We start from the raw sequence: 26,728 nt of genomic DNA on the forward strand, positions 1-26,728 counted from the left end.
CTTTCTCTCCTTTTTTTTTTTACAATTTTGGCAGGGTCCAGTGTGCACAGCGCAGAAATCGGACTCCTGCCGGACAATATTACAGTGCTGGAAGGCGAAAGTGTGATTCTGAGGTAACTCCTCGTGCTACACCTGCACCGACTGATTACATGAAAAGCATATTTGCCCTTCCACCACCTGCCACGCTGCTTTAATAGCCACTTCTGTGTATCATAACTTCAATTACGCTTCCCACAATGTGCCACATTTTCCATCTTAGCTAACTGAATAATCATAACTGTCAAATGCTGATAGAGTCGCACAGTGTTTGTGCAATAATCTTTTTCTTAGATGTAACAATAAAGCAGGTCAGCTCAGTGGGTGATGCTCCTCCTCGTCCAGCCACACCTGCCTCGCTGTGAGTGATAAAGTAGAAATCACAGCTTTCCCTGGCTCCCAACCAAGCAGAAAAAAGGCCTACTTGCTTTTTCTACCCCCTCTCCTCTAGATGTGACCTGACTTGGCAGTACACTCAGCATAAAAAAAAATCCAAGTCAACACTACTTACATCACCTTAAAGCCGTCACCTCTGCAACAAATGTGAACAAATTAGTCTTTTTTACATTCTGAAGAAAAACAGGTCTTCCTCTAAAAACAAAGTGAGTTATTCCGAAGCCAAGTTGAGATCTGTCGACGTTTGTCAGCATCAGCAAGTCTTCCCCAAAGCTGGAGACCAAAGAAATCTATATTGTTGTGTAGGTTTTATTGATGTAGAGAAGTCACAGAGGATTTATTTAGCAGATAGCTATTGTCCCAACGCAGGTAGATGCCTCACACTAATGTTCCTAATTGAACCACAAAATGGTTAAGTGCAGGTTCGGGTCAGCAGTGAGCTGCAGAGTGCTGTTCAATGTGACATGGCTCAAGAACCACTGAAACCAGTTTGAAACCAATAACTTATAGAGTTAAAAACGTGTTAGTGTTGCTTTAAAGGTGAGGTTCTTTTTAAAATACGATTGGTCACGCTGAATTTCAGCTGAATGTGGAAATTGTTGTCTTCCCCTATTTCCTGCATTAGCCGCTGATAGGGAATAGATCTACGTCACCCTGTCACTTAGCATTCATGAACTCACCCACCTTAGCATAGCATAGCATAGTTTATTTATATAGCACATTTAAAATGCAGCATGGGAGCTGCCCAAAGTGCTGCACAGGCTAAAACAAAACACACCCATTACAAGGAGTTAAAACAAAGGATAAAAATCTCAATTAAAAGCAGAGAAAACATGATGAATACTAAGAGCACAAATTAAAACAATGACACAATAAAACACTAAAACGAGTCACTGTCTAAAAGCCAAAGTGTAAAAGTGGGTCTTTAAACGAGATTTAAAAACCACCTTGACTCACGACAGGGAAGGCTGTTGTTGGTTTAGCGTCCAGAGAACATCTCGGTTAGTAGAAGCTAACTATTAGCATTAGCAACACCACCATACAGCAGAACTCCTTCAGGCTTGTGTTATTTGTGGAGAACTTCTGTTCTTTTTGGCTTGTTAAGCACTTTGGTCGGCTTTTATGCTGTTGTAAAGTGCTACTGTATATAAATAAAGTTGACTTGACTTGACTTGACTTGAGATAAATATCAACGTTCCAAAGCAAACAGAGTCAGTGGTAGAGTCATGTTGCTGTTTGCCAATCAGGGACAAGATGTTCGCATATCATGAGTTTTAATAAGTAAAGCCGGTGTACACTGTGCAGCTTTTTCACTTGTAGCATTTAGCTCCATCTCAAACTGTTAGAATTTCTCACAGATCAAATCTCACGAGTCATGTTCTGCGTTGCACAATGCTGAAATGTGACCTGACTGCACATGTGTTTTAGAAACACGTCGGACATGAGGATGTGCTTGAAATAGTTTTTACACGGTTTGACATATTCTGTCTTCCTTCAGGCTTGCCGTAGGAAGGCACACTGAGGTTTATGGGGGTTGGAGGAGGAAGACGAAAGAAAGGAAGTAAAACAATGTTTTGGGATCCGTTGTATTTGACAAAAACATGGAAAACACCCTTTCTTGACAATCTTCATCATTGTGTGTGGAGTAAAGTTTCAAAATAAAAGGAAACAACGTGTGTTGACTCAGAAATAACTGTTGAGTAGGGTAGGCGCACGCGCTGTGTGAGCGGTTCTGGTACTTTTGGGTCTTCAACAGTGTCGTACCTTTACAAGGGACGAGCATTCATTTATATTAGACACAAAATGACTGTGTGCCCACTAAATCTGGGTCAAAGCTACATCTTCAGAGCTGATTAAAAGTCAGTGGAGGATGTTTTTGAATTTCAGGAAAGAATCGCCCACGAGTTATCCTCATTCACCCTCTGTTTACAAGTAGCTGCCGGCCTTGCAGCACTTCTTCTAGCAGTAATCTGAAATGAATTTCTCCAAATAGCATGCCGGACCTTAGCTTTATGGTTGAAAAGAATTCTTATTTCTTACTTCGGAGGCCTTTCGCTTCTTATTGTAGCATTCAAAGATACTTTTTCTCTTGCGACTTTCAGCCATTTTCAAATGAACCCAGTAAAAACGGCACTCTGCACAACAGAACGTGCAGGAAGTGAACACTAACCCAGGAACGATGACAAACGGCGACGGGCTTCTGTAAAAGCTTCACCAGAACGACTGACAGTTATGTGGACCAATGGTTCAAATAATCCACCCGGAAGAAAAAGATCACCTGCCATCCCTTTAAAGTATGATGTTGAGTGTTTGTTTATGATAACAGATGCAAGGTTTAAGTTTAGTCTCTGTAGGACTAAACAGCTTATTGAGTAACATTCATTTGAATGTGAAATCACTTTTTACCCGAGTACCACATCTCCATCGTTTTCTCCCCTCATGCTTGAGACAATGCTGTTGCGTTGGCTTTGATGTGGGTCATTAAGATGAGACACATTTGATGTTATTATGATGCTCATCTCCTCTGGGCTTGCAGTCCTGTAGCATCAGCATCAGACGTGATTAATTTTAAAAATAGATTAGTACACATCTTTTTTCTTATGGAGAGATTTCTCACTGTACCGCTGCCCGCTTAACTAAACTAACTACCTACCACTTAAACCCATTAACCACATCCCGACAACTGAAATAAAAAAAAAGTGTTTTAGTTTATAAACCTTGCATGAGCCTGAGCAGACGCTCTGTGCTCTGTGGACTTGTGAGCTCACCTGTTGTGAGTTGTTGTGTCACTGCTACTGACTCGGCAGGTGATATTTATGCAGCTCATATTAATTAAACATGCTGACAAGTTGTCCCACTAGAGGAAGCTGGTTAAGGACGTCTAGTGGCCGAGTCCTGCACAAGATGTCACACCTGCTTAGGCAAACATTTCCCGTCTGGTGTCAAAACAACACAAAAGTAAATTGCAGTGTTTCTGCACACTGTGACATCTTACATTTTCATTGTTCTGACAGCGTTGTCCATTCATTGCTAACTACAGTCTCAGTAAAAACAGGAAAACTTGATTTGCAAACAGTTTTTGCTTGCAGATAAAACAAACTACCGAGTTCTGAACAATGATATGCAACTATTTTTCATCCAGTGTGTTGCTCCTGTGACTGAGTCTGATAACGTGACCCACTGCTTCTAGCTGTATAACAGGAAAGATGCATAATAAGATGAAAGTTTGCTGGCTTTTATTACCCGAGAGTCTCACAGACAAACAAACAAGAAGGCAGCTACAAGTTTGTGCGAGGAAACATAGGAATGCAGATTCAGCACAAGGGGTCACTGGATGGCTTGATGAGAATGAAAATGAGGGGAAATCATGCGCGGTTGTCTTCGCAGTCGCAGCATTTTCTCCCTAAATGAGCAGAGCGTGCTCACTAATTCTTATCAAATCACCAGCAGTGGGATAATTTCAAATAACAATCGATGGCCTGGTCCTTCATTATGCTTGAAAAACCTTGTAAAAAATGTTGTTTAATTCCATTTCTGCATTCCATCCATCTTCATGCCTGTGCACGGTGGTCAATGTTGTTTTATTCAATACATTTGCAGTGGTCTCTGGTAGGAATCAATGTACTGGTGCACAATTTCCAGGAACTAGCAGTGAGCCACATCACAGCTGAGCTTCAATATTATTTCATCATATTTGGGCCTCTATCCTTGGAATGGTTTACAGTAATGAGACTCGACCACCGACTTTGAACGTTGATGTTTCATCGCCACAAAGAACACAAGCCTGAAGGAGCTCCTGCCGTGTGTTGCTAATGCTAACGTTTAGCCTCAACTAGTCGGGACATTCACTGCTGTTTGCTAAAAACGCTAAACCAACAACAGCTTTCTGTTGTGAGTTAGGATGGGCGAGTCCATGAATGTTAACTAACTAACTAAAACTTTATTTATATAGCACCTTCACATGGCCCAAGGACCAAACAAAGTGCTGCACAGCAGAAATAAGCAAAAAAAATATATAAATATAATAAAAAATAAAAACATATAAAACCATTTAAAACCAGCAAAAACATGCATATAAAATCTAGGTGGGGCGACAAAAAGTGCAAAGCCAACAGTTAACGGGACTCTTCCTGAATAAAAGCCAAAGAATAAAAGTGTGTTTTCAGACGGCTCTTAAACTTGCCGAGCGTGCTGGCCTGTTTAAACCATGCAGGTAGCTCATTCCAGAGCCTCGGCCCCAGCACAGAGAAAACACGACCCCTTTGGGATTGTAGTCTGTGTTTGGGAACGACTGACATTCCTTGTTGAGCTGAACGAAGGTTCCTTACGGGAACATAAGGCTGAATCAGGTCTGCCAGATAACGTTGAGCCAACTCATTTAAACATTTAAAAACAAACACCAGAACTTTAAACGAAATTCTAAAAGAGACTGGAAGCCAGTGTAGGGATGCCAAGACGGGCGTGATATGTTCAGATCTCCTGGTACCAGTCAGTAACCTGGCTGCCGCATTTTGGACCTTCTGCAGTTTCGCTATGGAGGCCTGCTTGATGCCTGCATAAAGCGAGTTACAGTAATCCAGTCTGGTGGTAATGAAGGCGTGGACGACAGTTTCCAGATGTTTACGAGATAGCAGCAGCTTAATCCTAGCTATTCTCCTGAGATGGAAATAGCAGGATCTGATTGTTCCATTGACCTGGGTGTCCAGTGTGAGCTCCACATCCAACTTCACCCCCAGGTTGGTGACCACAACCTTCTCAAAAGGCGCAAATGAAGGAGAGTCAATCCCTTGGGCACATCCATGTTTGTATTTCGAGCAGAACCGACAGTTTGGTGTAGATCTGTGAGGATTTTCAAATCTTAGAGTTTCACCATCTATTTTCTATCAGAAGTTAATGCAGGAGATAGGTGTAGGAGACTATGTTCATGTTCAGCCTGCATGAAAAACTCAGAGTGACCCATTATAATCAGAAATAATCATTAAAAAATACATTTTCCTTGTTCTATGCCTTTAATAACCTTTCAAAAAATAAAATAAAACTTTTTTGTTTAACATTTCAAGTAAAACTACACTTGTGTTATCAGTACTGACAAACTATCAGATATTTTAAGTGAAATGTACTTATTTTCCCCTGAAAACCCTTCAGTTTCACAGGTATTTCGACCATTTTATATTTTGCTCCTTTGAGATCTGTTTACAGATTTTCTCTGACATTCAGGCAGGTGAACTATGATATTTACAGGTAAACCGTCAACTTGCTTTTTGAAGTTGGATATAGGTTTTTAGGTGGGTTAAGACTTGCTACTCTGATAGAAACCATTTTATTTTTATCTGATTGAGACATTCTGATATTTGCCTCCAAAACTTGCAGTTCACCGTAATGTGCTCTTATTTTTCTCGATGGAAATATGGGATACTTTTTTTTTCTGTTGATCATTGTGATTAAGAACATGCTTTAGTTAGAAACATGAAAAATTTGTGTCCAAAATTAAATGGTTTTTTTAGCTGTTTGAAAATTCTGAAGCTTAATTTTAGGCTGTGTGCTTACAAATGTTTGCTTTTCTTTTAGTGGCTTTTCAATGAATCTCATTTTTGTGAACCAAACACAGCACTACAAGCACGCACTGCAAAACAGATGTCTAAGAAAGTAACAAAGCCTCATTTTTAGACATTTTATTTCATTTTTTTGTTTAAAAAGAAAGCATGATCTTCTTATATTATCCACATTTTCTACATTTAAGTAAAACTAAATTGCCAACGGGGTCAAACTAGCTTATAAATCTGAAATGTGATTATTTTGCTAGTTTTAAGAATCCTGGCTGAACACCGTTTGCTCTCCCCATCGGCAGCTTTCTTGATACTTAAAGTAACAATATGTAGTTTTGACCGTTAACCATTTACCATTTTAATGTCTGGAAATATCCATCAGAATATTGTTGAAATTGAATAAAATGATGCCCAGTTGTTAAAAAATATTGGCGACTTTGTAACGTTTAACCGTAAAATTCGTGTCTAAAATTCATGGGAAGAAGAAGAAGAAAAGATCTTTTCTATAGCGCCTCTCAAGATAAAAATCACGAGGCGCTTCACAAAAACAAAAAATGTTAAATATCAAAAAGAATTTGGAAAATGATTAAAAATATATTTTAAATGAGCAAAAATAGACTATTGTGATTAAAAATGTAATGAAAGACAGAGAGTGAATAGGAAAGAGGGAAATCAGTGGATCCTGAGGAAGGTGGGATAGGTAGGGAGAGCAGAGCAAGGAGAGGGTGATGAAGGTCCCACAAAAGCCAGCTTGAAAAGGTAAGTTTTCAGCTGCTTTTTAAAGGAGACCACTGAGTCCACTGATCTGAGGCTCAGGGGGAGAGAGTTCCTTAGTCTGGGGGACACACAGCAGCAAATGATCTGTCACCTTTTGTCACAGTGGGGAGCTAGGAGGAGGTTAGGACCCAAAAATTCAGAGATGCCAGAAGACACAGGGTTGGTAGAAATAACGTAAAAAGCCTTTATTAATGGTTAAATCCAAAAAAACCGGCAGGGAGCCAAAAACACAAATCAAAAAGTCCTAATAACAAAACCTAGAGAATCCAAAAATCAAAATCTAGAGAGGGGGAACAAGACAAGGGTGACAAGAAGCAATGACCTGACCCAAAAACAAACTGAGACGCAGACAGGGTTATATACACTGGGGCATGATGAGAGAAAGATAAGCTGCAGGTGTGTGGGGAGAGAAGCCAAGTGAAAGCAATTACAAATCAGGGAGAGGAAACAAACATGACCTAAGAGCTAAACCTAAAGACAAGAAGAGCAAGCAAAATAATATTCTAAGGGGGAAGGAAAACTACAAAAACTGGCGGGGAAAGAAACACACTAAAGAGACTATAGATAAAAAGCTGAACCTTATAAAATAACTGCAGAGGGGTGACTAGGGGACACATGAGGAACACAAAGAGACACATGAGGGGATCCTTAGAGGAGGATGGAGCACACAAGGAGACACATGAGGGAGACGCAGACCATGACACCTTTGGTCTTTAGCCTGGTGCGCTGCGCAACCAGTAGGGAGTGAGTCTATGTCTCTGGGCGACGCCATATTAGACGCCATGTCTCCTTCTATGAGAGCCCCTGACGACAAAATGCATTTACTGATTTGTAGCAAACGGTTACAAAACTTTCTTCATTCATAAATGTTGTTGTTTTACAAATGTACCACTGTGCTCGTTGCCAGTGATTAAAGTGAGTGTGATGCGTTTGTCATTTTTCTGGAGGTTGCGCTCCCAGGGACACACATCGTCACATTTAAACAAGAAAATTTGGATCCTATTTAATATTTACCTTATTTTATTTTAGGTACCGATTTTTTTTCTAGAAAATATTTAATTAGTAATTTTTTACCATAAAACATTGATAAAATGTCTCTAAATGGGTTTTTTCTTTTACTTAGAAATCTTTTTTTGCAGTGTAGCATTTAACTATTTTCAAAAACGAATTTGGTTTTCAAAAATAAACTATTTGACCTTGCCCTGATGCAATTCGTATTTGATTGTTTTTATTTTTGGCCACCTGAATGGTCATGTCACGTTTTGTCCAACTTCCTTGCCACTGACATGTGAAATATGTCATATTCTGTACTGGAGGAGGCGGGAAGCTGCAAAATCAATTGTAAACATTGTGTAAGACAAGCTTCCCTCTTTTGGTTGGTGATAATTGTGTTATTTCTGCACAGAAACCGACGAAGCTTGTTAGTGGAACGACCAGAATTACAGGAAAGCTTTCTGGTTGGTTCAGCACCATGGACAGTTCATGGGCAAATTCCATAGACTGTACATATACTGGACAAACGGATTCCATTGGCTTCAATAACACGTTTGTTGTCTATAATGGGAGGTGGCCACCACCGCCATTTTGACCGTGTCACAGGTTCCGTCCAGCCCAGACAATTCCATAAAAGGGAAGAGAGGAGGCGCTGAGGGTGTGGCTGTAAGGCTGGGCTCAAGTGACGACACCCAGGCGAACTAGCTACGAGCTAACCTGAAGCTAACCCTGGCTAACCCAAAGCTAAAGCGGAGGTGGGAGCCGAGCTAACGGATGTAGCCACCTAGCTTCAACCCAACCGGAGCTAACTGGAACACCCATCGACCTGAACCTTACACGGAGCTTAGGTGGAGGTTTTCTGCGCCTGTTCGTGAGAAGTACCTGTATTAAAAAAGTTTTAAATCGGTAAGTTTATAATTTATTTCCGTAATGAAAACATTTTGCTTTGAGCAAGTTTTCAGTACAGTTTTTTTCGGCGCTATCACTCCTGAGTCGCACCAGCCATTAAATGTATCATGAATAAGAGAAAATATATTTAAGTCGTATTTTGGGGGGACATTTTATTATCTTTCTTACAAAATCTGAGACCAAGCGTTTCACATTGCAACACAAGCACCGGTAACCATAACAGAATGAACAACATGCAGAGGAGAGGATGGCGGTGTTTCAAACCCTCCCGGCCGGCGAGGAGAGCTCATTCCTGGGCTGGAGCCGGCCCTCAGCACCCCGCCACAGGCTCTAACAGATACTGGCGGTGTTTGAAACCCTCCCAGCGGGACAGGGGAACTCATTCTTGTGTGGGTCGGATTCGGGCCGCAGCAGCGTGGTGTAGCCTACATATTTTGTTATATAAGTCGCTCCGGAGTATAAGTAGCAGGACCTGCCAGAAAATGTAAAAAAGTGCTTGTTATAGTCCGGAAAATATTGCAGTTATTAGTATTCGAGCTAAATTAGCAGCGTAAATACATTTCATATATTTCCAAAATGTTATACTTGTTTGTATCTTGTACAGCCAACTAGTCTTTATTCTGGACTCAGTACAATTTACCAAAAGTAAAGAGACATTCTACAGATGAAGTAAGCACAAGATAACTTGCTGGAAGACACGGAATTATCATCAGAACCAGAACAAGAGAGCCTGATAACAGTCGTGAAAATAACAGTTAAAAAGTATGTATGTATAATAGAAATAAAAATATATTAGAATTAGTGTAACTCACTGTGATCCAAACAATAAATCAGCCATAGCTGATTAGTAAATATGACATGAGGTCTGGGAGTTTTTAATTTTCATTTTTATTTTTTTGTTAGATCTGTTTAAATGTCACCATGGCAGCCTGTGTGTCTCCAACATCAGCAAGTGTAAGTTTCACATACCTGTCTCACCACTTCATGTATGGTTTTGTACTTTAAACAATTATGACAAACCTGTTATTTTTTCTCCATAGCCATTTGGATCATTGGAGACAGCTGAGTGAGGCGTGGTGCCCAGAGAGCTGCAGAGACAACCTTGGCCTCCCTGACGTCTGTGTCTCCTGGTTCGGTTGGGGTGGACCATCGACATACATACATGTGCCGACACTTTGCGCCCTGTTTTATAAAATGTAGTGTTAAAAATAAATGTTTTTGCTCAATTACTGGAATTTCTTTGGTTAAGACAAAAGTGAGGAATAATCATTTACAAGTTATTTGTACAACAGGCCCATTTTAAATCCCAACAGTTTCTTAGCAGACAATAGAAATGTGTTCTTTACTAACTTTACTTGGTTTAAAACTCTTACTAAAATAGTGCCGTATTGCAAAACCCAATCATACTTGTTATGTATACATTAGCTTTGTAGATATTTTTTACAGATATATATTTGTGTGCAACAAATCCAAACTTAAATAGTTTGTCATTCTTTATTGAAAAACAACAAAATACAGTTATACAGAAGTGTGGGAAAATGATAATGTGAAAGTATTGCTATTTAAATGTAATCCTATTTATCTTTAAAAAGAAAAACTCTAAAAATGTCCTGTACAGCATCATGACAGAAGAATGGTGGTCTGTCTGTCAGAATGTGCTGAACAGATTTGCTCTTTGAAGAGGAGTGTCATGTTTGGAGGAAGGTACTTAACCCAAGACATGCAGAATACAACACTGACCAAAAACTGATGGAAAAAATGATTTATTTATAAGGAGGAACTTAAGGTGCACAGATAAGTCTGTGGTTGGAACTGCAACAACAGCTCAGCATCTGGAGGAGGGAGAACACAGGTGAGCTTAGGTTCTGGTTTCAAAATCCATTGTAGGCAGGCAGAGGTGTTCAGCAGACTTACTGTGGTGGGTGTACATGTTGGCTGGAGGAGGGAGAGGTAGAGAGCCGGGGAAGCGCAGGAGAGGGAGCAGAGGTGGAGAGAAGCGGGGCGTCCTGGTGGATGGGGCAACGGGTGAGATGAGAGGTGGGTTATGGAGGGTGGTGATAAGGTCCGTGTGTTGAATATCCAACTCCTGGAGTAGAGTTCAGTATCCAATGAGGTCGACAGGAATCCTGAAGAATGGTAAATCCAATATAAGAGCAAAAACACTACGAAATAACATTAATCCTAGGAACACTAGAGGTAACACGAGTGGCTGGTTACTACCAAAACTGAGGCAATCTTCTGGCGTCAAATTTTGTCCTCCATCCACCTTAAATAGGAAAGCACCCCGCTGATCGCTGATCAGGAACGGCTGGGGTGGAGTCACCAGAACCATGAAGAACGTGTCTCCAGAGACAACTCGGGTCCTGGTACCGATCAGGAAAGCGGACCTTATCACCCAGAGCTGCCAGGTCACGCTCAAAGCCTTCATGTTCACGCTGCAGAGCCTGAACGCTGGCCAGGTGGTGGCCGTAGTTGTCTGTGTTCAGGGCCTTGTTCTTCTCCTCGATCCACTCTTTGGTCTCATCAGCGTCTCTGAGAAGACATCAGAACTCCGTCTGAGTGTGGGTCCAAACTCTACTGACCCGTAAGCGGCGCATAAGTGTGCGGGGTACCTGTGGAAGCGCTACACCTCATGGGCGCTGCCCAGCATGTTGCAGCGAGCGCCAGCGGTTGTTCAGCTCCTGGAGAGAAACCAAACCCAGTGAGATGAAGGTGGACGCCAGCGGGCTGGACGCCGGACGAGGAAACCTGGAGACGGATCGCTCAGACAGGAAGGGAAGAGCTTCCTCTTACCTTGATGGAATTAAAGTTAGCCGTCGTCTGAACGCCCAACCGTACGGTCTGAGGTCAAAGGTCACAGGAAACACACACCAGTCAGCAGTCATACAGATGCATAAAGATAACTGTAGCCATGGCAACCAGCTGACATGTCCCCACTTTCACCAGCACCTGGTGCCTGCCGGGTCACCTGAATTCCTGTGTGATTTCAGCACGGTCGGCCGTGACTGCGGCCATCAGAGGTGACCTCTGATCAGCTGAATGAACTCACCTTCTAGGGTGACGCCGTGTTACCCCGGGTTTCCACGGGAGCCGTCAGCAGCATGTTACTGCAGCAGCACGTCTTGCTCGCGTAAGCTGCTGCTTGGCCCTTCCCACGAGACGCGAAGCAGCAGGGGAGCAGCTGTCACCGACCGAGCACGAAGTCACTCGAGTGACTTCGTCAGTAAACACAACAACAAGCAGGATGAAACTACAACATGGTTTGTGTTTTATGTTCTGTCCGTTTTATAATCGCCAATACGGACCTGAAAAACAAAGGAGACCGCTAGCTAGGTGATAACTTCTCACGGGGCCGCTCAGTTAGTAACCTTTTTTAAAAGTAAAGCAACCGGAAGGCAGCACGTTCTTTATTCTGAAAATCTCGGTAGCTTCTCTCAATTTCCGCGTCCGATTTCCTGTCTTTCCTTCCCCAAAAATGTCGAACTTGACCCGTTTCAGAGGCGTCGCGCGTAGAAAATAGAACCGGCGCGTAAGGGCCGCGACATGCTGCTCCTGAGACGTGGCCGACTCGCGCTGCTGACGGCTCCGGTGGAAAAGGTTCTGTTGACCACAGCGGTTCCTATCAGCAGCTATGACGTGCTGCTGCAGTAACGTGCTGCTGACGACTCCTGTGGAAAGCCGGGGTTAGAGACGGCTTCATCCTGTAAACAAACAAATGAGTGGTAACAAAAACACCACGTCTGGTTCTGGTGGAGGCGGAGGACAACACGCACCTTTCCAGGAGCAGAACCCAGATGTTCTTGTTGCTACAAACAGAGACGAGCAGAGTTAACAAACCAGGAAGTGAGAGGGACCAGCTGCTGCAGACAGGTGACGCTCACCTGAGCCTGAACCATAGGAGCCTCCTCAGCCATCAGACCTTCTGACTCCAGTTCAGATGCCACCTTGTTGATGTCCCTCAGGCGGGACTCGTTGGCCTTCAGGTCCTGCAGGACAAAAGCACCTGCTGATTATCACCTGAGCTGATCTGACAGCTGCTGCTGGAAGACGGAGAGGAGGAAAAGTCCAACCTTCTGGAAGTCGTCAAACTTCTTCTGCAAGACCTCGACCTGCTCCAGGTCCGACCCGTCTCTCCATCCTCATTCAGCTAAAGACGCGAGTTCAAGTAAAACAACCTAAAGTCACACAAACACAAAGCAGGTGTGGAGATGTTCGCTCTGAGCTGGAGGTCGTTCCTCGGCTGTGAAGGGCATACGAACCTTGTTGGTGCTGTTGAGCAGCGTGAGGATGTCGCCCTTCTTCATGGTGACCTCTCCAGGACTCTTCTCCTGGTAGTCGTACAGAGCCAGAACCAGCTCCTTCCCGGTCTCATCGTCAGTTGGAGCCACTTGTTGCTGTTGGGTTAACAGGTCTGGTGTTAGAACGTGGTGGATAAGAATGTTCTGACGGGCCGAGGGTTCTGAACCAGCGAAGTGACCTGGACCCAAACAAAGTGAGCCAGAACCTGCAGACACCTCAGAAACATGTCAGGACCAGACCTGCTCTACCTTCCTCCATTATGGTCTCTCCTTTCTGGGTGACAGCCTTGATGCGAGGTTCATGACCTGTGATCTCAGCCTGCAGAGCCTCGTGCTTCTTCAGCAGGTTCTGGACACCAATCAGGTCCTTCCCTGAGGACACATGTTAGAGTTCAGCATTATGCAGTAGACAGACCAGTTTAACCTATGGGTTTCTTTCTTCTACAATCTGCTCTTTAACTGTATTATTTCCTGCTATTTCAGCTGTTAACTTTATTTTTTCTGTAAGTGTTTTTCTCCCCAGAAGAAGCTACAATGATGTTCTGCTGAGCTGTGGTGGCCTCATGGAGGGGGCCATCGTCTAGCACACTGCTGCTAACCACTTAATCATTCTCCCTCTCCTGATAATAACATTTTACTTTCTTTGATGTTGGATGTGCTACTACTAGTTTACCCGTTTAATTATAGATTCACTAGGATAAATACAATAAAGTTTATCTCTCGCCAAATAGAATATTTACTAAGAAATCACAATGTAACGTGTGTGTGTGTGTGTAAAAGCCATGCGTAGTGTTTATTTATAAAGCATATGTTGTTGGATTTTATCCAGAATCAAGACTTTGAAAATATATAGTTTAATTACAGTTTGATTTATTTGACATCTGTATAATGTTTATTATTTTGTTTTTTCCCCCTAAATACCTAACGTTTTAGTTAACATGAATATTAGTCATTCATCACAATACATGAAGTTACACATTTTAAATTTTAATAGGGGAAGACTGCAGGAGGGAGCAGTAAATTACAGGGGGTCCCCTGCAAAAACTAACTTTATGAGTCTGATGAAACTTGCTGGTATTCCCGCTGCTTCTTCGGTAAACAGCGCCAACAAAAACAAAGAAACTTGGGATCTTGTCGGCGTGGCAGTGGGATTTAAGGGAAACGCTGTATGCCCTATAGACTTCTCAACGAGCTGCAGTATTTCTCCGGTCAGATCTGTCTCCGAGTTCCACGAGCGGTCAGCCCGCAGCAGCGAGGCGCCGCATCGATCAGCCTGCCCGGCCTGACCGCTGGGGATTACCGGATGAAAGAATAGAGCACAGAAGTGTCCCCCCAAGCGGCGCGCCCCGTCATATTTCAACCCATTTTTATCTTAAATGCACTGGGTTTTACCCTTTTACCCATTTAAATATGCCCTATTAATTATTTTACCGTATTTTACATTTAAATTTCATGGTTAAACAGTACATGCTACATGTTAAACTGATAGTTAGCTAGCTACTTCGGTAAACTCAGCTAGTTTAAAGGCAGCAGTGACATAAAATACAAATATAGATTTTAACTTACCGAAAAAAATGAAGTGGAGACTCCTTGGACGCTCTATTAGTGCAATTAATACCACAGCAAGTCATTTTGTCCAACAATTGCACCAATATTATCCAAAACAGAATTCACAAGCACAGAGACTCAAAATCCCGACACAGTTTCCAGGAGAGACCGAGGCTGTACTGAGGCCTTTCCACGGAGCTAGCTCTGTGGTCACGTGGGTCTGAGGCGGCGGTCACGTGTGTCGGATGCTCATTAATTATACAGAATTTTAGGCTTTCAATACACTTAAACAGAAGAGTGAGAAAAAAATTCACCCCCCTCAGAGTTGTCATGAGTATAAACTAGATAATTTAGACAAAAAACCATTTTTTGAACCAGGCTGTAAACATGTTTATTTCTGCTGTGAAAATGGCATTTTTAACATGGGAGTCAATGAGGATTTGCTCGCTTCTGGTACCAGCCCCCAGCGGATGAGGGTGGAACTGCAATTTTTCTTACTTCCGGGTTGGGACCATTTTCTGAGCGGCATTGTGGGGGCTTGGCAAATTCCAGTCAGACCCACAGAAAAACTGAAGCATCTGCAAAGAGAATGCAGTTTTAGTTTCACATTGAACTGAAGTAAAACAGCCAGCAGAACTAGGATGTCCTCCTCCAGCCGTTCCTTCTCTACAAATTGCACACAACTAATCTACTAAGTAAAAATGATTCAGCTGAATGTGCTGAAGATTTGTATAATCTTAATGACTTCAACTCACAACAACATAAGTGGCATTTCATCTCCTACTGTATTAAACACCTCCTAATGATGGCATCCTGGAAAACCCATCTGTCAAATCTTGGAGTAAAACATCATGTGATCTAATAATCTCTTGCTGTCGCCTCACAGATGTCGGATCGACGAAGAGGTGACCCACAAAGCATGGCTGAATCGCTCTAATATCCTTTTCACGGGGACAGATAAGTGGTCGCTGGACAAGCGCGTGACCCTGCTCAACAGCAACAACAGTGATTTCTCCATTCACATCGAAAAGGTGCAGGTTTCGGACGAGGGACCTTACACCTGCACCTTCCAGGCAAACAACAAACCTCGCATCTCCCACGTCTACGTCATCGTCCAAGGTTACTGCTTAAATTTTTTGCCATGTGTTTCAAAAGCAGGTAGACTTGATTGCCTTGTAATCAGAAGCATTTCCTAATTTCTTTTAACTTTCTAAAGTGGTTTTTATCAATGGTTATTGTGCCTTTTCAAAGTATTTGATTAACATTATTTAGATTTTTACCGATTTTGACTCTTCTTCCTTTCAGTTTTTGTACAAAGTGGACAAGTTAAAGGACACAAAAATAAGTTTCAGACCTAAAAACTAGACATCATCTGAAAATCTACTATTGAGGACACACAAAATAAATTCTTACAAAAATTAGACATATCACATGAAAGAGTCTTTGTTTTCCAGTAAATCGTCTCCTGTATGTTGGGTTCTCAGCTAATAGTGCTTTTGGAATCGTGTTTTTGGTGATAAAATAATATTCAATGTGCCAAAAGTGTAAAACAGTAGTCTTTATTGTAGTTTTAACAAAAAAAAGAGGAAATTTATGAATTTGTGGCAAGTTTCATGATAACAAAGTGCCTAAAGATCCCAATTTAAATCTGTTTTTTTGCTAAAAAATAAAAATAATAAATCTCATGTCGACAAATGAATCAATAAGCCTTTAAACAACTTTAATTAATGAATTTTTCCCAAAAAGAAAATTAGAAAACATTTGGAATTACTCAAACCTTCTGAACATGATGGATTATCATCACTTTTTAAAATTAATATTTAGTGTATTAATTTTCCCACGGACATAAAGTTGCCTCTTTGCAGAAACCTTAGCGTGTGTTGTGTGTGTGTGTGTGTGTGTGTGTGTGTGTGTGTGTGTGTGTGTGTGTGTGTGTGTGTGTGTGTGTGTGTGTGTGTGTGTGTGTGTGTGTGTGTGTGTGTGTGTGCAGCTGTTAATAGGAAACCGATGCAGGTGTGAGAAAAGCTGAGCCCATTTATTATTTTCTTGAAGCCGTCTGAATATATATGTTCTGTAAGCAGAAAGGCTGAGAAGAGAATGTGTGATGAGTAGACAAAGTACACAGGAGGCTGTCCAACTGGCTGACTAAATACAGTAACTGACAAGGCAGGATCACGGCTGGTGCTCAGTCATCAAGTCAGCAGCTCAGTGAGTGAAAGTCAGGTTGATCTTGAGTGACACCATATACTGATGCCAGACTGTCAGGAGGAGAATTTTCAGACTCTATATGTGTCTTTTTTTGGTGTATAGGGAACTGTGTGGTGCAGACTAAATGTACCTATAACCAGAATAAAACTGCACATGTGTTATTAGATAAACAAAATGAAAACAGGTTACTTGTATGGAAGAAATAGAGTCGCAAAAGAATAAGACATTTTTAGACATTGAATTTATGACGTAGAATTTTTATTCTATGAAATTATGTGTTTGAATTTTTTACGTGAAGGAGCAATATGTAAGAATTCTGCTGTGAAATAATCACAAGGCATTCTAATGTCTCAATCATGTTGGAAGGAAGGTCACACTGAAACAAATTTCATCCTCAGCCTGCTGGAAAGTTGTTTGTTTTTCTCCTTTCAAACACAAAACCAAAGAGGAACGCAGTAACTGTTTACAGTCTGAATTTGTTAGGTTGCCATGTCTCCGGTGAGCTAACGCTGCAATGAAGGCATTTGTAATTTGACAACTTCTCCAGATTTGTTTAATAGGGCTATTTCACCCAAAAATGAAAGTTTGTTCGACAGAGTTAGATAAGTGGGTAAAAACAATTTTTAACCAACCCGGTCATTCTCCTGACCCAGCTGTACTTCTTTTGCATTAGCTTAGCATAAAACACAGCAAGTGAATGGATCCAACTAGCATTGTGAGTAAAATATCCTTAAATCTATCGGTAGTGATCCCCATTCTGCTTTTGTGACCTAAATAATCAGACTGACTGCAAGTGAAAATAATTAGTAACATAAAGGAATCGCAGGTGCCATTTTAGACTTCAGACTACTTTGTGACAAAGCACAGCTGTAAGCCTCCACTGGCAGCCCCAAAGACACCTGCTTCTGCAAACACAGATATCCCTTTAAAAACCAAAGCTAGTAAACAGGAGTAACCCAGAAGTAACTGTGTACTCCTAAGAAGTCACAGCATCTTGTTTTGTTACTCTAATATTGGGTGAAGCAGGCTAGAGGCTAACGTTGAGCTAACAGTGCTAAACCATGAAGCAAATAGTCCACTCTAAAAATGTCTCACACTACTTTTTCAATTATCAAAAACTCATTATTAAAGTGAAATGTATTTGTGAAGTGAATAATGAGTCATTACTTTAACGAGTCTTTCAGAGCTATAACCGTAAGCTAACAGCAAGATAGTGTAACGTCAGGAAATGGCCTGATTTCGAGACCTACAGGTCAAATCCACAGCCAGGTCAACTTACCCTGGCTTTGACACAACCTACAATATTTTCCCTCACAGGAGACTGAAAGCCTGATGCCCTGAAAGAGATAATAAAATCAAACAATAACATTCTCTCCTACCAAGGTCCCATTACAGAGGAATTAATTAAATGAACTCCTTGGTTCACAGAAGAAAGAAGAAAGTAGATTTTAAAATTAAAGATAATCATTAAATAAATGTTTGTTTATTGCTACTTATAATTATTATAAAACAATTAAATGTTTCATTAATCTGTGCTTAATGATATATGTTTAGCATGTTTACTTGACGAGGTCATCACCATTTGCACTCACACAAAAACAAAGTAAGGTAAAGTTAAACGCATGACACGTAATTAACCTTTTACCTAGATCAGAGCTTCCGATATCAAAGAGGGTGTGTTTCTGAGATGCCTTGGTAAAACATCTCCAAACTTGTCAGCCTCTGATTGGCTGTACAAAGCATAACATCAAATCATTAAAACTAAACCACTTTGAGTTCTACCTAGTTCTGGAGAATCGCTCAGACCGGCCATCTGCAGCAAAATCCTCTTTAACCATCAAAGATTTTGACACGTCGTCAAAACCTTTTTGCACCTGCAAAGCTGATGAGCTAACAGTTCCTGCAGAAACAAAGCTGATATTGTTTCGACTCCTTAAGAGTCCCAGATGCTTGGTTCCATCCGTTTGTCGTGACCCGAGACATCTCTGGACGAAAGGATCGGTACCACGGTATTCTACAGTCCTCTGGTGCCAGGGGTCATCCGACCTCTCTGACTTTCAGATCCACCAAGAGGGTCTCTGAATACGGGTAATTTAGACACACAGATGATGTGGGTTTTTGATAACAATCAACCTCATAGTTTAACACTGACCAAATTCTTTTACATCCAGAACTCAGCTCTCTGAGACACGGAAGTTCTGACCAACATCGCATCCACACATAGGTTCCAGACATCACCTTTTATTTCCATCCACTCACAGTAAATAATAGTTTAACCAATTTATCAAGTTTTAATTGTTTGTAAATATAAATACTTACTTTTATAAACCTGACTGTTTCTTGAATCAAAACAAAGTGTGTACAATTCCCTAATGAATAAAGAATCCTAGAATCTTCTGACTACAACAAATAAAGACCAGGCAAGGTGATATTCTGTATTTAAACAGAGTATCACAGCTTATTGGTCTCAAGTGGTGTTCATAATATAAATAGTTCTTAAAGCAATTTACATAACCCAACATACTATTTATTAACAGTACAATGGCAAACATCTGTACTTCCTGCTGTGGGCAAATTACTGCAATAAGTGCAGAAAGCACTCCCTACCATAAAACATCCAAGAGTATTAACACAAAATATGACAAAGTGTTAATGTATTCATCAACTTACTGTGTATGACTCGTCTTTGCTTGTTATCTAGAACCTTCTAGTGATGATGATTGCTTTGGTTCGCATCACCAGGAGGTCACCTCATTTGTTGTTGAATTAATAATGTTGAATAAATAAAAATAAATGTGATGTCTAAAATAGTAATATTCTGTTGAGACTGTATTTTTTCCAACTTTGCTGACGCAAAATGTTTACCTGGAGAATCCAGAGCTTATCGCAAATGACCACACGTCCCAAACCAAATGATTCCAATTTGCCAGCATTTGAAGCCCGAGCTTGATGGTAGACAAAATAATTACGCCCTCAAGTCATTGCATCAAACAGAAGCAGCACTCCAATATGTGCTTTATCACTGCAAGTCTTTAACTCCGCCAAGACGTGGGGAAAAGATCCTTGGTTGACTCAGAAAGCAATCTCAGAGCCGAGCTCATTAAAACAATGATAATAGGTCATTTAAATTCAAGGGCTATCGTGTTACCAAACTAACTACACGCATACTGCGCCAGCACTTTGAGCTTGGGCCAAAATGGTAGTCAGCGGGGGTCGTTTGCTTAAAAGATGTATAAAAAATGTCTAACTGATACTTAGGTGAATGCATTTTCTGAAAATTTGATTATTGTTAGGAAAGACTGCATTTCATAGCAGTTATACTTTAGTGCGGGATAAGTGGTCGGTCGACCGTATTGTTGCACAGTCTGTAAGCATTCAGGCGTGGATCATTAATCAGCTGATTGCCTGTCTGTCTAAAACATGGGGACCTTAACACCTTGATAAACTGCGAGGCTGCACCTTATCAATAATTTATGGAACAAAAAGGTGATTTGGAGGTCGAGTTTTAATGGGAGATTCCTGTTTTTTCAGTGCCGGCGAGAATCGTAAACATCTCGAAAAATGTGTCGGTGAACGAGGGGGAAAATGTAAACCTTTACTGCCTGGCGGTCGGCCGGCCCGAGCCCACCGTCACCTGGAAGGACCAGAAATGTAAGCTTCCTCTTCTTGTTTGCTTGTCTTCTGATCCGGAGATCTCGCGTTCCCACCTTTCACCTTCATCTCCCTGTCTATATACGTTCATCCCTGCTTCTTAAAGCTTTTTTTGTCTTCTCCAGCCTGCAGCCTTATCAGCATTCTACTTATGTCTACATCTTTATCCTTCCTCCCTGTGCCATCCTTCTTAAATCCAGCCACTTGGTCTGTCCCCATCATGTTCTCAGATTCTATCCTGTCCCAGTGTTTTGTCTCAAATCGCCACACATTATGCATAATTATCCCCACGGCACCACCCATAACAGTCTGCATCTGTCCTCATTCGACCTGTCAACCAGCATCACCATGCCAACAAACACTTTTGGCATAAAATCAGCTACTTTTTTTTTGCTTCTGTTCATGTTACAAATCATTAAAGTCCGGCGTGGTCGGGATACATGGCTTTAATAGATCCATATGATACATTTATTTTGTCATCGCTAATAGTTCATGTCATGTAGATGATGATTACATGGCCTCCAGGGAGTTTAAAGTAAAAACAGCCTTCGTTGGTCTGATTAGGAATGCTGAGTCATGCTGCTGCATGCATAAAGACGATCATTTCTACCACGATGTTCCATTTCCTCCTCATCAGTCAATATGTAGACTAGAATAACTTGTCTATTGTGACTATTGTCATTGTAACAAGAACAACAGAATTAGGTGCAACCCTACAATATACACACTGCAAAAATTATTTTCTAAAAATGATTTTTAAGTGTAATTTTTAGACATTTAATCTTATTTGTATTCTAAAAAGATAAATTGTGTTTGAGTGAAAAACATTTTTTTTTATAATTATTTGCGATTATGATCTTTCATTCTGAGTTTTCATGCAGGCTGAACCAACACATTCTCACACCCAAGGCGTCAAAATATGACGCGTGTGACCAAGCCTCAATTTATGACGATTCGGGATGCCGCAGCGCGTCAGGAGACGACGATCAGGGACAAACAGCTGACGCTGCATCCCAGATCATCGGTATCTGACGCCGGTGGTGAGACGGACATTAGAACTACTTGTGAAATACTTAATCTTCCCCTTACCCCAATCCTAACCTTAAGTTCACAGTTTATGGACCTTAAGGTTAGGATTGGGGTGAGGGGAAGGTTAAATAGTCGAATAATGTCCGTGTGACCTCGCGCATCAAACAGTGATGCCAGCAGAGCCACGTGTCCCTATTCGTCGTCTCCTGACGCGCTGGGGCGTCCCGAATCGTCATGTATTGAGGCTCGGTCACACGCGTCATATTTTGACGCATTGGGTGTGTAAGGTTATGAAGTTCATTGTTTTCAACTCCATACAGCTGACCCCTGTGCACAATAACACCGTGTAGAAAAACCAAGGTCGGGTGTTCCTCAGACTGTTTACATTCCAGGAGAAGAGTCCGAAGGAGAAGAAGAAACTTTACTTAATCAAAGTACTTTATTTGTGATTAAAATTATTAAGCACAACAGATGTTGATCAACAATAATCAAGTGAATGATCTGTGAAATAAATATGTCATGAATTATGTTTAATGAAAACAGGACTACGGCACAGACATACTGATCCTCATCTCCATAGAAACGCATGACACATTGTTCCAACCAATCAGAGCTTTCGGCTGCCACAGGAGAATCTGGTGTTGACTTCAAGTGTCCAATCCACTTTACTCTAACTTATCAACAATTCAGAGATATAAAACAAGGCAACGCCATTTTAAGTCAGTTCCATTTTGACTTCAGTTCTATTCACCGTCATCCTAAAGAAAAGCGCAGCCTGGCCAGATGTGTTTTCTTCTTTAAACTAAGAACTGTGAAGCAGGAGATTTTCGTCGTTTAACAACCAGACGACGTCCTTTCAAAATAAGAGCACCTGCTGACGCCGCCGAACGGTACCGGGGTCGACCCTCCAGACGGGCTTTGAAACGTTGCGATCACTGCACCGACAGCTCCATCGTACATCCGAGGTCTCCAGACCTGGCATTTCCTGATCTACCTGGGAGACCCCCAGAGAATGTGTTGGCTGAACATGAAAATTGTCTTCTACACCTATCTCCTGCGTTATCTTCTGATAGAAAAGAGGCAGTGAAACTGTAGGATTTGAAAATCCTCACATATTTATGTCACACTATGAACTTGCATTCATGGCCTCGTCCATCTTGACCTGTGCCCGCCCACTGGGATGCTTTTTTTCTGCAGAGAGGAGAGAGAGTGGAAAGTGTCCTTGTGGAAGTGACTTAGCAACATGGCTGAGCGTGTTCTGTTAGCCAATCAGAAGCTACTGTACGTGTGTGCATTTCAATAACAATAATGATTAATCGGGCCGGTACCTCTGCACCAGCAGACTTCTGCATATCAGAACAGTAGTTTTTTTTTAACGACCCATTGCTTTACACTTGAGAACACTACAAATGTATTGAATAAACAAGTAAACCACACCTTTAAAGCTAGCAAATAAATCAAAATTTAGATTATTTTGCTAGTTTTAAGAATTCTTGCCAGAAATCATTTGCTTGCCCCACTGACAGGTTTCTCTACCCAAAACAACAAAATTTGGATCCTATTTAAGAATATTTACTTAAGTAGTCTTATTTTTTCTAGAGAAGACTTTATTTTCTCTTTGGACTAAAAATAAGAAAAAATGTCTATAAATTAGGGCTTTGTACTTTCTCAGAAGTCAGGTTTTTGCAGTGTAGAAACAATGACGTTAAACCCTAAAATGTATAAAACAATAATATACACACTTTATCAGACATGTTCAGGCTCCTGGTTACAAAACAGAAAAATTGTACATTATTTTATGTCAAGGTTTTATATTTTTTCCATCCTCTACTAAAGGGAAACGAGGACTGAAGAAGAGTCAAGTACCATTCTATTTGACGGCGTTAGTCGATGTAGTTAAATCGCTCCCCAGCAGCGGAGCACCAGGCGTGGATTAGATTTGCCCTGAGATGCTGAAGGCTCTGGAGGTTGTAGAGCTGTCATGGTTGACGTGCCTCTTCAATGTCGCATGAAGGACTTGTGTAGTCCCTGTGGAGACACAGACGGGGATGGTGGTGATTTTCAAAGAAATAAAGGATACCAGGGACATTGCACGCCTCTGCCTCCGTGGGAAAGTTTCCTCCAGGGGGTTAGTGAGGAGGCTCCAGCTGACTGCTGAACCTCTGATTCAGGAGGAGCAACAAAGCTTCTGACTAGATCTTTCCCGCCTTGCACATGCTCAGAAGGTCACAGCCAACGAAAGTGAGACACGTGTTCATATTCTCAGCACTGGGATTTCAAAGTGTAGTGGTGGGGATGAGGGCGTGTGTTTGGGGAACCTCGGGGTCTAATCTCCGCTTTTGCATAAAACGTGATTCTGTTGACGTCTTAAAGCACACGACTGTCAGGCTGCACTGGGTGGCATCCAATCAAGCATGAAGGAACTGGGATTAGAGTCAACTCTAGCAAACCTGATGCCATGCTCAACTGGGAAAAAGGTGAAACGCTCTCATTGTACTGGGAGTGAATTCGTGCCTGAAATACAGAAGTTTAACCATCTCAGTGAACGGCTTGAGAGAAGGCTCGTTCCAGCGCTGGTGTCTCCGGGTTGAGGGACGACCCAGGTCCTTCTTAGATGGTGTGTTGGAAATCCAGGAGGAGAATTGTCCCCTAATTTGATTCCCATGACATTTTATGACCCCCCCCCCCCCCCCCCCCATGTATTTATTTATCTATTGCCAACACATCGCGAAATCTGTTGCCATACTAATCTCGATTCTCAACTGTAACCATAACATTTTTTAAGACTCTAAGGATCCGAAGTGATTGGTGATTTAACTTTAATCAGAATTAAGAATTTTCTATTTTCTTTGATCGTCGTATCCAGAAAAGCTCTTTTTACGCTTTTCTCCTCCAGCTGGACCGGTTTGGAGAGGTCGGCCATCTCTAAAGGCCCAGTTAAACCTGTTTCTGTCTGGATTTTGGCTGGACTGGCAGCAGCAACGCTTATGAAGGGCAATAATAAATAGGTCAGCGTGAGCAGCCCCTCAACAGGCTGTAATTATAGAGGCACAATCTGTACTGCTGTACTTAACAGGGTTTGCTCGGAGGTCTCGTCCCAACCCCTCCATGTTTGTCCCCCGGTTCGCCTGCACATATTGTCCTTCTCTGCACAGTTGTTGTTTGTGATGCTACACAATATAGCACAGTACCTCAGGCGGGGACAAGCCCAGTGGAGTTCTCTCTCACTCACACACACACACACACATACACACACACCTACAGAAACACTCACATATACAGGAGCAAAAGGAAGGCACGCATGAGTGCACACCTGCAACAAACACACGCGCAGACACAACTTTACATCACCAACTCTGTGCAGTTGTCCTTTTGTGAAAGCCTACAGCATTTCTCCTCTGTCAGCAGTAATCCTCCCTCTGTAGCCGCCCCCACCGTCTCACACTGCTCCCCCCACACCCCCTCATAACCCCTCAGCGAGCAGAGAATGAGATAGGGCCCACATTGCTATTCCATGAGAGTCTCTGCAACCAAGCCATCAGTTGCAGTAGACCAGGGGCGCTGGAGATAGGAGGGAGGGGGTTGTTGAGCCCAACGAAACAGCAAGAAGCTGCTGGCCATCTGTCCCCATTACTCAGATACTGCAGAGAAAAAACTGCAGGGAGGGCAGGGAAGAGAGAAGTGTAAGTTGGATGGAAAGTGAGTGCATGGGGTGGTGGGTACCAGGTAGTTCTGGTTTGGAAGAAAGCAGAACTCTTCAGGGGTCAAAGGAACCTGACCTATCTGGAGTTTGTCTGCAGTTAGCCGAGACCTCGCTTTCGTGGAACGGAGCAACTGTGCTGGACTGTCTTTCACAGGTCCCGCCTCCTTCTTCTTTATCGCAGCACAGATACAAAACGTCTCACCCATTGGCTCTCTGTTGGTGGCCATCGCTTGACCAGTGGAGCAACAAATGTTAAAAAAAAAATTCTTCACATTTGTAATCATTTAAAGAGGTCCTTCACTAAAAAAGCATTTTTTAATTATTATGCTTGAAAATGATCCTTCACTCTGAGCTTTTCATGTAGGTTGAACATGAAAATAGTCTCCTACACCTATCTGCTGCATTAGCTTCTGATAGAAAATAGACGGTGAAACTCTAGGATCTAAAAAGCCTGACAGATCTACATCATACTAACCTAACATTCATGGACTCACCCATCTTGCCTTGTAACGGGGAAGGCTGCTGATGGTTTATCTTGCAGGAAACAGCAGCTAACGTCTCGGCTAGTAGAAGCTAACTGTTAGCAATTAACTCCGCCACACAGCAGAGCTCCTTCAGGCTTGTGGAGATGAAACGTCAGTGTTGCAAAGCAAATTGAGTTAGTGGTAGAATCATATTACTGTTATCCAATCAGAGGTGAGATGTCCAAATATCATGAAGAAATACTCCAAATCCTGTCGTCAGAAGCTACTTTCTCCTCTAGCTGAATTCTCAGTGCTGAAATAGGTGCACCGGAGCTTTTTTTCTCCAGAGTACAACTTACAAAGCATTCATTCCTACTAGAGACCTCTGCACATATAAGTGAAGAACCGAAATTTAACATTGTTTTCTGTTATAATAAAAGGGGGAGGTGTAAGCTGTTTATGAAAATGTTCTGCCACCATATTATTTTGATGATTTAAGTGTTGGAAATAGAACATCTGGATGTTTCCTGGTGTCAGAGACATTTGCAACAGATTAATTAGTCTAATCAGACAATTCACAGCCAGCAGTCCCTCCCTGGGTCAAATCCATTCCATATCTGACCTGCAAATGATTCAATTAATAATAAATCACTCATAGAAATCAGCTGTGGGATAACTTGAGTGTTAATTCTGAAATGGGGAATTTTAACATTTTTCTTCCTGATCTCTTATAAATGTTGGGATATTTCATTTCTTTTGTTGATTAGGTTTGTCTCTACTAACTCTTTAAACGCAAAAAATATAGAGAAAAACACAGCAAAACATCCATTTGTCTTCTATCAGGGATTGTTCTTAGGAATTATGTGCCTGAAAAAAAACCTGATCAATAAGTCCCTGTTTGTTATGTCACAAATGGATTCTCTCTCTCTCTCTCTCTCTCTCTCTCTCTCTCTCTCTCTCTCTCTCTCTCTCTCTCTCTCTCTCTCTCTCTCTCTCTCTCTCTCTCTCTCTCTCTCTCTCTCTCTCCTCTCTCTTTCTATCCAGGCTGGAGGAGCAGTCTCTTTAAAGAGACAGTGTGTAGTTTTTACCATTAATTTCTGGAAATATCCATCAAAATGTTGTTGAAAATGAATTAAATGACGCCCGGTTGTTGAAAAGCATTGGCGGCTT

At 41.8% G+C, this 26,728-nt stretch overlaps 2 protein-coding genes and 1 long non-coding RNA gene across 10 annotated transcripts in view; 2 read left to right on the forward strand and 1 right to left on the reverse strand.

The window, feature by feature from the left end:
• The window catches only part of iglon5 (IgLON family member 5), a 194,197-nt gene that overhangs the window by 152,016 nt on the left and 15,453 nt on the right, over nt 1-26,728 (forward strand). Inside the window, exons 2-4 of the mRNA XM_015950026.3 lie at nt 35-113; nt 15,390-15,622; nt 20,243-20,362. Of these exons, the coding sequence (XP_015805512.1) occupies nt 35-113; nt 15,390-15,622; nt 20,243-20,362 (432 nt within the window). The remainder of the gene's footprint in view (nt 1-34; nt 114-15,389; nt 15,623-20,242; nt 20,363-26,728) is intronic.
• Nucleotides 120-9,883, forward strand: LOC139069870 (uncharacterized). The gene is made up of 3 exons (XR_011520543.1): nt 120-8,654; nt 9,561-9,611; nt 9,698-9,883. It is a non-coding gene; the product is annotated as an uncharacterized lncRNA (long non-coding RNA).
• Nucleotides 8,625-15,021, reverse strand: LOC139069866 (spectrin alpha chain, non-erythrocytic 1-like). 8 transcript variants are annotated; one of them, XM_070551060.1, is made up of 10 exons: nt 14,522-15,021; nt 13,205-13,327; nt 12,917-13,134; nt 12,728-12,832; nt 12,539-12,643; nt 12,431-12,463; nt 11,270-11,498; nt 10,878-11,189; nt 10,572-10,783; nt 8,625-10,489 (listed from the first exon to the last, which is right to left on the reverse strand). In XM_070551060.1, exons 2-4 carry the CDS (start codon nt 13,212-13,214, stop codon nt 12,797-12,799), a joined length of 264 nt encoding a protein of 87 aa, XP_070407161.1. In that variant the 5' UTR covers nt 13,215-13,327; nt 14,522-15,021; the 3' UTR covers nt 8,625-10,489; nt 10,572-10,783; nt 10,878-11,189; nt 11,270-11,498; nt 12,431-12,463; nt 12,539-12,643; nt 12,728-12,796. The 8 variants fall into 8 exon arrangements, with proteins under 8 accessions (XP_070407161.1, XP_070407159.1, XP_070407160.1 ...); XM_070551058.1 differs by having other exon boundaries at nt 11,270-12,358; XM_070551059.1 differs by having other exon boundaries at nt 10,924-11,189; nt 11,270-12,463.

This window comes from Nothobranchius furzeri, chromosome 5 (genome assembly GCF_043380555.1).
Source record: "Nothobranchius furzeri strain GRZ-AD chromosome 5, NfurGRZ-RIMD1, whole genome shotgun sequence".
Lineage (NCBI taxonomy): Eukaryota > Metazoa > Chordata > Actinopteri > Cyprinodontiformes > Nothobranchiidae > Nothobranchius > Nothobranchius furzeri.